Genomic DNA, 10,209 nt, shown 5'->3' with positions numbered 1-10,209 from the left:
CTGCATGTTTACCCCAAAACTGTTTTTTAAAGGATTATGCTTTCTATCAAGCTTTGCTGTAAAAATAACATCTTAACTTTGCAAATATTGTTCTTGAAATTAGGTTTTAATTGGAAAGTCTTGTTGTGGTTGAAATGAAGTACAATTTTCAGAAAATAGAGCACACAAATGGTTCGATCCAAAAGGTTTTTATTTGTCATCACTGAAAGATGTTGACAATTTCTTTGTCAAGCCAAGGAATAATGTTTTCATTGCAATTCTCATATAAATGACACCACTCCTTCCACTGAGGATGGTGAACATCTTAAAATACAGGGCCAGTGCATCCACTCAAAAAGAGCCTTTGCCTTCACTTTGCGCTGACCTATGCACAAGAGTGTGTGAAATGGTTTAATAATTATGTCCGGCAGAAAGACAGTGCGAGCCATTGACAGAATGGGTCACTCCTCAATCGTCATCAACCGTGGGTGTGATAGTTACCCCTCTCCTGATCTGCCCCCATCCGATCAAACTAGAGGAAGAGAGGAGTCAATGACTGTTCAAACTGAAGATTCAAAAAACAGGTCTTGAATTCAATTTTGCTCACCGCCAATGTTTCTCCACTCTGCGACTCAAGGCGATCTTCTCCCCCACCTCTGTGCACACAGGGTTAGTGAGCACAATCTTGGCCAAATCTGCTTTCACTGCACTAACACGGCCTCCTGTCGACAGCGAGCCGATGTTTACCATCAGCACCTCATTCTTTGACAGCTTCTGAACCTGTGAGCCAAATCGATAAGAAAAATCAGAAACTGTAATAGCAGGTGCAATAAAATCAGAAAGTTTATAAAAAAAAGAAATAAGTGATGTATATATATTGCATACCATTCTTAAGTTTAGGGTCACTAAGATTGTTTTTTTCTTAAAAGATAGTTGATGAAAATTTTGTTATTAATTACTCACCTTCATGCTGTCTTTTGTTCATCTTCAGAACACAAATGAAGAACTTTTTGATGAAATCCGAGAGCTTTCTTTCCCTCCATAGACAGTTACAAAATTTACACTTTGCTCATAAAGCGATCGTAAAACTAATCCATATGAATCGAGTGATTAAGTCCAACTTTTCTGAAGAGACACGAGCGATTTATTTGATGAAAAGATTTAATTTAATCTTTTATTCACATACGAACATTCATCAACTCACACATCAGTTGTGGTAAACAAAGGCTCAAACATGTTCGCTTGTCGAGCGAGAACCAATGAGGTTTGTTTCTGCACATTATAAGGTTTGATTTGAGTTTATTTATGTTGATCAATGTTTATATGTGAAAAGCCTAAATTCTTATTATGCAAGTGTCTTTCGCAGATAAATGTCAGAAAAATTTGCCTCCAATGTAAACTGTCAAATGTGCTGACAACTGTAAAAAAATAAAGTTATTAAAAAAGAAGCCTAAATTCAATTTAGACTAAACCCATCAATTCATATGGATTAGTTTTATGATCTCTTTATTTACTTCTTGAAGCAACAGAGTGGTAGCTGTCGAAGGAGGGACAGAATTCTCTCAGACTTCCTTAAAATATCTTTGTGTTTCGAAGATGAACAAAAGTCACGAGTTTGGAACGACACGAACACGTGTACATTTTTGGGTGAACTAATCCTTAAAGAATAAGACTCGTTTGTTCACTTTGAAAAGTTACTTTAAATTTTAATAATATTTGACAATGTGTTTTTACTAGGTTTGACCAAATAAATGCAGCTCTGTTGCTTTAAAAAACACATACATTTTGTCTCATTTAAAATCCAGGACCTTGTGGAACAGTAAGTGGAGATTTTGCTTTACCTTGGCTGCTTTCTTGTCACCCTCAGTGCGCACACCTAGAAGCCTTCTTAAAAGGAAGTAGGAGATCTCAAGCTCTGTGAATATCTCTGGAAGAGCCCCCACAGCACCGAGGACCTGGCCCACCATACGATCCGCTCTGCACAGTGTAGGGTCGATCTTGGTGCCAACACCTGCAACAGAAAATGTGCATAGCAAATATTAAATAATTTAATTTAGTACTACAAAAGAAACAAACAATTAACAAATAGGCCTGTCACGATAACAAATTTTGCTGGACGATTGTCCAAGAAATTGCGATAAACAATAATACTGTCATGCTGAGGATGGTTTTGTGACCGAAAGCTTGGCTATTAAATTTGCTTAAAGGATTCAACTGTGCGAACAGTTTATTTATTTTTAGAGTTGTCTAGTTGTGTCTGTCTGGCACCTTGTTTACAGTGAGTACGGTGAAACTCCTTAAAAAACTGCAACAGATGAATAAAAATCTATAGGTTTAAATGTTTTATTCATAGTTATTTCTAGTTTCCGGGAGTCACGAGAATCGTTTTATCCTCCCACATACAGAGTGAGTCCATCACCCCCTGTGCCCGCGCTCGGCCATCAAATCTAGTGCCGCGCCGCACTCTGTTCTGTCTCTAGTTCAAGGGCCCGGCTCGAGAATAGTGTCGGGCCACGTCGAGTCAAGTTCGGGCTCAGGCATTAGTTCACACTAAGGAACCGAGAGTTGTCATCCAGTCTCTTTGGTAGAGAGAGGTAGAGAGGGAGATGAGGAAAACAAACAAGCAGGCAAATGGAACTTATCGCGTCAGGAAAAATTATAGAGCTCATTTTTTTTATTGTGCGATTAAATGATTTATCGACTATCGCGACAGGCCTATTAACAAATATTACATTATTTCAGTAATGTTGAAGTTTGCATACCAATAAGGCCACCAGGAGCAGCATATTGGAGGTCATTGTGTTCGGCGAATAGTGAGACAATTTTGGAAAAGATGGGTTTGCACATTAGTTTCCCTTCATGGTCCTTAGAAACAATACCTGGTCTGACCTCAATCTCCTGTCCAACCTTGAACAAAAATAAACAGACTCCTCTGCATGAAAAGGCGAACAGGAATAGCAGCAGTCAAGGAGACGATGAAAAAGCTTCCCAGAGTTATCTGCAGGGTTTTTCAATCAAATCTTAAAGGTTTTAAAGACATTTAAGACATGCTCAAATAAAATAAATACCGTATAAGCGGGGTAGGAAAAGGTCTATGGTAACACACTAATCCATAAAATGGTAGTAAAGCCATGATTTAAAGTGCTCCTATTATGCAATATTATAAGTTATTAATTTTGTTTTGGAGGTCTTCTACCATGGGTTTACACACATCCAATGTAAAAAAACACTTTAATCTTCTCCTCATAATATACATTGCACATCACCTCATTTCTCAAAGAGTCTGAAAACAGTTTCAGTCAAAGATTCAGTCTCTCTAAACCGAGTCTACTCTGCTCTGATTGGTCAGATGGCCCAGTCTATTGTGATTGGTCTACCGCTTACTTACGAATTTCAGCTCCAGAGGCTTCCTCGTCACTGGCCTATTTGTTGTACACTATGCACTTTTTAAAATTTTGTAGACCTTTTACATTCACACTGCATGAAATGTAATATTTGAATTGCATTATAGGGGCACTTAAAAAAACAACTTTACTGTTCAAATACAGGAGGACAAAACCCATTTTCTTTTTAATAAAAAGATAAACCTCACATTTCAATATTCAAACCATTTTCAAGAAAAGGGACGAATTGAAATGACACACAAACACTTGCAAGTGTGTTGGTGGAAGAGTGTAGTAACATCTCAGGACAAGAACTGGCAAATCTGGTGCAGTCCTTGAAGAGGAGACACACTATAGTGTTACTTAAATTGGATCAAACAGGTCAAAAGTTACCTTCAGGACTCCTTTGAGGATACTTCCTCCAGCTACACCACCTTTTAGATCATCTACTTCACAGCCAGGCTTATTGACATCAAATGACCTGATTACTGTGGGAAAAACACAATCACTCATCTAAAACATGACATTGCACACAGGGAATCCTCTTTAGCAGCCTTCTAATTAAAACAGTCACTTACCAATAAGGCGAGGCTCAGAGATGAAGTCACGGACAGGCACGGGGATCTTATTTACAATATACTCGCAGACAACCTCAATGTTGTACTTGAGCTGGGCTGAGATTGGGATGATTGGAGCTCCCTCGGCTACCGTTCCTGTAAGAAAATAAATCAATGAAAGTTTACCCATCAGTCTGTACAACGCAATACAGAGGACACATAAGCTATGAACAACAGCAACGCTATTCAGGAAGGAACATATATACACATATATTTCTTTTTAGCAGCGCAACTGTTTTCAACATTGATAATAATAACAAATGTTTCTTCAGCAACAAATCAGCATATTAAAATAATTTCTGAAGGATCATGTGACACTGAAGAAATGATGCTGAAAACTCAGCTTCGACATCACATGAATAAATTAATTTTTTTATATATTCAAACAAATAAACGGTTATTTTAAATTGTAATATTACACAATATTACAGTTTTACTTATTTTTTTTTTTTTAAATAAAAGCAGTCGATGTGAGCATAAGAGACTTCAAACACATTTGAAAAAACGTACCTACCCCAAACTTTTCAATGGTAGTATACATGTACAACGATTTCTTCAGTTTTACTCTACATGTTTCAATTGGTTTCAACTCCAATGATACTTTTATGGTTTTCTGTTTGGCTACCAGCAAATTATGAAAATTTCAGAAGAACACCAAGCTAATACACTTACCCTGCACAAAAGCCAGGATCTGTTCATACTGCTCTTTGGCCTGACTCTCTTTCACCAAGTCGATTTTATTCTGCAGAATGAGTATGTGCTTGAGCTTCATGATCTCAATGGCTGCCAAATGCTCTGACGTCTGTGGCTGAGGGCATGACTCATTGCCAGCTGAAAGAGTAAAAAAGATCTTTAGCTACTCTTACAACATAAGGATTTGGCCATTACTTGCCAGACAAAAAACACTAAAGGTTGTGTGAGGTAAATACTCACCAATTAAGAGTAGAGCAGCATCCATTACGGCGGCACCGTTTAACATGGTGGCCATCAAGATGTCGTGACCCGGGCAATCCACAAATGAGACATGTCTAAAAAGAATTATATAAACTAAATATAAAGACTGAATTCAGAAGTGTTGGAAAAAAAGAAAAAAAAAACACTACACATGCATTGCCTTTTGGAATCATTTGAAACCCTCCGAACTCGCAGATTTGAAAAAAATTACCATTTATTATTTTATCAGATACTAACTTATTCCCCTGATTTCAAAGCTGAATTTTTTTATCATCATTACTCAGTCTAAATTGTCACATGATCATTCAGAAATTTTTCTAATGTGCTGATATTGTGCTTGAGTAACATTATCATCAATGTTGAAAACAGTTGTGCTGTTTAATATTTTTGTGGAAATGGAGATACTTTTTTTCAGCATTATTTAAATATAATGACCTAAAGGATTATTAGGAACACCATACCAACACTGTGTTTGACCCCCTTTCGCCTTCAGAACTGCCTTAATTCTACGTGGCATTGATTCAACAAGGTGCTGAAAGCATTCTTTAGAAATGTTGGCCCATATTGATAGGATAGCATCTTGCGGTTGATGGAGATTTGTGGGATGCACATCTAGGACACGAAGCTCCCGTTCCACCACATCCCAAATCTGGTTACTGTGGGGGCCATTTTAGTACAATTTAGTAACATTTTTTGAAATCATTGTCATGTTCAAGAAACCAATTTGAAATGATTCGAGCTTGGTGACATGGTGCATTATCCTGCTGGAAGTAGCCATCATAGGATGGGTACATGGTGGCCATAAAGGGATGGACATGGTCAGAAACAATGCTCAGGTAGGCCGTGGCATTTAAACGATGCCAATTGGCACTAAGAGGCCAAAAGTGTGCCAAGAAAACATCCCTCACACCATTACACCATCACCACCAGCCTGCACAGTGGTAACAAGGCATAATGGATCCATGTTCTTATTCTGTTTACCCCAAATTCTGACTCTACCATCTGAACGTCTAAACAGAAATCGAGACTCAGACAAGGAAACTTTTTCCAGTTTTCAACTGTCCAATTTTGGTGAGCTCTTGCAAATTGTAGCCTCTTTTTCCAATTGTAGTGGAGATGAGTGGTACCCAGTGGAGTCTTCTGCTGTTGTAGCCCATCCGCCTCAAGGTTGTGCGTGTTGTGGCTTCACAAACGCTTCGCTACCTCGGTTGTAACGAGTGGTTATTTCAGTCAAAGTTGCTCTTTTATCAGCTTGAATCAGTCGGCCCATTCTCCTCTGACCTCAAGCATCAACAAGACATTTTTGCCAACAGGACTGCCACATACTGGATGTTTTTTCCCTTTTCACACCATTCTTTGTAAACCCTAGAAATGGTTGTGTGTGAAAATCCCAGTAACTGAGCAGATTGTGAATTACTCAGACCGGGCCGTCTGGCACCAACAACCATGCCACGCTCAAAACTGCTTAAATCACCTTTTTTTCCGATTCTGACATTCAGTTTGGAGTTCAGGAGATTGTCTTGACCAGGACCACACCCCTAAACGCACTGAAGCAACTGCCATGTGATTGGTTGATAAGATAATTACATTCATGAGAAATTGACCAGGTGTTCCTAATAATCCTTTAGGTGAGTGTAGAATGCTCAATAAGCAGAACTTATTTGCATTAATTATAATTGTTTTACTAAATTTATTAAAGCATTGGTTAAATAGAAATATTTTGCATCATTATACATGTCTTCACTCTCACTTTTGGACAATTGAATGGGCTCTATGCACGGCGGTATTTCCGGTGAAGCATTAGGGATGCTCGATAACTTCCGCCGATCGTAGAGTCCAATGCAATACCGAGAATTTATATTGAATTTTATACTCCATGGTTATACTAAAGAAACGTTAGTCACAAAAACAGATAAAACAGACACCCCACGTTGTGTTTATGCTTGTTTTTAAAATTATATTAAATAAATATAACTATATATAAAATTACATCTAAATGTATGTACGTTTCATTTCAAAGACTGGAGGACAGTAAATTTTGAAGACTCTGCCATAATCCCGTTTTCCTCGGTTTTCCTCCGCTTTAATCTCCACAACCGGAAATGGACGAGCATCCTTGCGTCAAATGCGGAATTTATGCGTGCATATAGCCCATTCATACTTGATTAAAGTATTTATTTCTCTCTTTTTTTATTCTTACCACAAATGTTGGTATCATTGTTTTCACAAAAATGTTAGGCAGCAAAAACTGTTTTATTAGAAAACATACCGAACTAATTTGAAGTTGCCTTTGGTGCCAGGAATGTCTGTGAGGAACTCATCAGGTGTGCTGCTGCCACATGACCTGTAACACTCTGGCCGTGGACAACTTGGATCATCCAATTTATACACCTAGATAAGGGATTAAATGCAAAAGATGTAAACTTCAAGCTAACAAATATGACAAAAAAAAGTATCAAACTCTGAGTAATAAATACTTCACATATCTTCATAAGAAATTACTTGTAACAGCCTCGCTTGGAGGGGAAAAATTGCCCCCCCATAAAAACGTAAGCTGTAATTTGTTGTTGCAAGCTTAAATTGAATCAAATAATTGCTATTTCTAGCTTTTGACTCAGAGTGTAGCTTGCTATAATTAGACATTTGAAAACAAACGATGTTGTTACCTTTGCATTAGCATAACCCAACTTGATTGTAATGTTTCTCTCCAGCTCATTTTTGAATCTGACAGTGTGAACTCCAGAGATCGCTTTCACCACTGTTGATTTTCCATGGGCTACATGACCAATAGTTCCTAAAGACAAACACATATGTATAAATAAAGCCAGCATGAAACAGAAGCTGCAATCATCTTTTCATCCCTATTGTGACTGTATTTCCGAGTGAAAAAAACTTCTCGAACAAGAAAATATGTAGAGTGGGACTTTATTTTGTCCATTGGGAATTGATGGGATTGTTGTGGTTTGCTATTGCTGTGATGTCATGTGAATGACAGGATGTTCTGCCCTCGCATCAGTAAACACATCAGAGAAGAGATGTCGATCCAAGAGGGAGAAGTTATTTTATTTAAAGATTAAAAGAGTACATGAATTTTAAAAAGCTGCACAGATAAATAATTTATAATAAATAATAAATACAATATTTGATAAACTGTCCATTTTGATTTCATGGTGACTTTAACTTTGTTCTGAAACCTTGTTTTGGATCAAATGTGACTGTATGGAGAAAATAGTTAGTTAGAATAATAGAAATCTCACCTATGTTTATTGTGGCTTGTCTGCTGATGATCTCTTGAGACAGAGGCGTCAGTTTGCTCACGTCCTATAAAGCAAAACAGATCTGTTAATCATCAAACAAATTGCCAAAACAAATATGACAATCTAGGTGTAACCTTGTACTCGAAAAAATTAAATGAATAAAAACACATAATAAATATCAGTAGTGACAAATGCATCCAAACAAGTCATGGGTGACAACCACCAAAAATTAATATACTTGACTTTTTTTCCTTTCCAAATCATGTAACAGCCTCTCTTAGAGAGAAAAAGTTTTCCCCTTAAACAAGAGAAGCTGCAATTTGCTGTTGCAAGCTTAAATTGAAACAAATAATTGCTATTGCTAGCTTTTGATTCAGAGTGTAGCTTGCAATAATTGTTTTAGGGCTTTATTGTATGTTGCAAGTAATTAAAAAAATAAGTCACAGTATAAAAAAAATAATCACTGTGTTAATTTCAAGGAATACGTGATAATAAAGTTTGCCATCAGGGAAGATCTAACGTACTGTCGAGAACATTACATGAGACACCGGTGAATAATCAGCTCAGAAGTATGTAAGATTAGCACATGACCAAAGTAGAACATGACAGGAACTATATTAAATAGAATGACATTTGGGTAATGACAACCGGCAGTGGTTTCTCGACGTTTGTATATATGTAACTTATATGTATATCCGTAATTTCTACACGGGGTCCTTCTCCATCCCCGAATGAATCATGTGGTGAGTTTTCACCGGCACAGCGAACAAGCACGCCTGCCTTCATCAGAGAGCACAAGAGCACTTAACTCGAACTGGCGATGGCGCCAGTACAGCTTGAACATATTATATTACAAAATATAACAAAATATGAAGACTTACTAGTGTACTGAGGTCTTGTTTAGAAAGATGAGGCTGACCCAACGTTGTTCCAGACTCGTCGCCCGCCATCTTGAAAGAAAAGGAATGAAAGTGTGTTCAAGCAAACGCCTGACCGTTTTTACAAATACATGTGTGCCATTCATTTATAAACTGTCTAATTATTATGTTGTGTTGTATGTATACATATAGATAATGTTCTACTTTTCCCTATTACACGGCAGAACACCAAAAAAGTAAGCTAAATAATTATAACGCATCTATCGAACAGCGTCCTGTAAGCATGGGATGATGCAATCAGTTTCTAGAAAAGGCCAGTAAATCCAATGAAGGAGAGGACAGATCGAATATGGCATCCTAGATTATAATGAGCATAAACAAACTTAAAATACCAACATATTCAACGATATAATTAATCTATTCTGTAATTAACATGTAGAAAACTTGAACACACGTTGGATTGATGGGAATGAAACCTGGGTCCGTCTTCGGGTTATGACGTCACGCGTTTTGTAGTTTTGACAGCGCTGTCACAACTAGTGACAAGTGCTGTCTCAGGTACCGATAGTTGAGGCCAAAAGTGATGTCCGGACACCTGTTATGGTCCGGCCTAAGAAAATTGACATCTTCACCCTTTATTTAAATAATATAATTTTTGATTAGTTAGTTTATTATTATATTCTATTTATGAGTGGAGCAGACAATTGTTTTATTTGTGGTAATGTAATGAAACACGACAAATTGTACATTTTAAATTTAAATTTTGTTTAACATATAACGCATGACATATAACGGACATATTGTTTGGCCCCACAGTCATACAAAGACAAATTATAAACACATGCAAAAATAACACAAACACATCTATCTATCTATCTATCTATCTATCTATCTATCTATCTATCTATCTATCTATCTATCTATCTATCTATCTATCTATCTATCTATCTATCTATCTATCTATCTATCTATCTATCTATCTATCTATCATTTAAAACCTTAAACTTCCTTACCTTAATTCATAAGGAAAGTAGAACTTCAATCATAATATAGGCTATGTCATGATTTATGTTCTCATAACAATTGTAATGTCTGTGACGGTGAACTAAAACATTTCGTTCATGTAGGCAGAAAATATTGA

The 10,209-nt window shown here is 37.0% G+C and overlaps 1 protein-coding gene across 1 annotated transcript; it reads right to left on the bottom strand.

The window, feature by feature from the left end:
* Positions 1-172: 172 nt before the first annotated feature.
* eif2s3 (eukaryotic translation initiation factor 2 subunit gamma) lies at positions 173-10,207 on the bottom strand. Its single transcript, XM_039666776.2, has 13 exons — positions 10,082-10,207; positions 9,072-9,140; positions 8,191-8,254; positions 7,600-7,727; positions 7,203-7,324; positions 4,913-5,007; positions 4,652-4,810; positions 3,941-4,075; positions 3,756-3,850; positions 2,742-2,886; positions 1,821-1,990; positions 587-759; positions 173-511 (listed from the first exon to the last, which is right to left on the bottom strand). The coding sequence occupies exons 2-13, from the start codon at positions 9,138-9,140 to the stop codon at positions 448-450; spliced, it is 1,419 nt and encodes a 472-aa protein (XP_039522710.1). The 5' UTR covers positions 10,082-10,207; the 3' UTR covers positions 173-447.
* Between the last annotated feature and the right edge of the window lie 2 nt (positions 10,208-10,209).

Source organism: Pimephales promelas, chromosome 22 (assembly GCF_988280905.1).
Source record: "Pimephales promelas chromosome 22, fPimPro1.hap1.1, whole genome shotgun sequence".
Lineage (NCBI taxonomy): Eukaryota > Metazoa > Chordata > Actinopteri > Cypriniformes > Leuciscidae > Pimephales > Pimephales promelas.
The sequence above is the reverse complement of the archived record's forward strand: the minus strand, read 5'-3'. Positions and strand labels throughout refer to the sequence as shown.

Bases quoted from the DNA above. Each gene is read 5' to 3' on its own strand.
- eif2s3 (XM_039666776.2), bottom strand. From the start codon at position 9,140: ATGGCGGGCGACGAGTCTGGAACAACGTTGGGTCAGCCTCATCTTTCT. The intron at 8,255-9,071 runs GTAAGTCTTCAT...TTTGCTTTATAG, and splicing joins AACAAGACCTCAGTACACTA to GACGTGAGCAAACTGACGCC. The intron at 512-586 runs GTGAGCAAAATT...CTCTTCCTCTAG, and splicing joins AGAGTGGAGAAACATTGGCG to TTTGATCGGATGGGGGCAGA.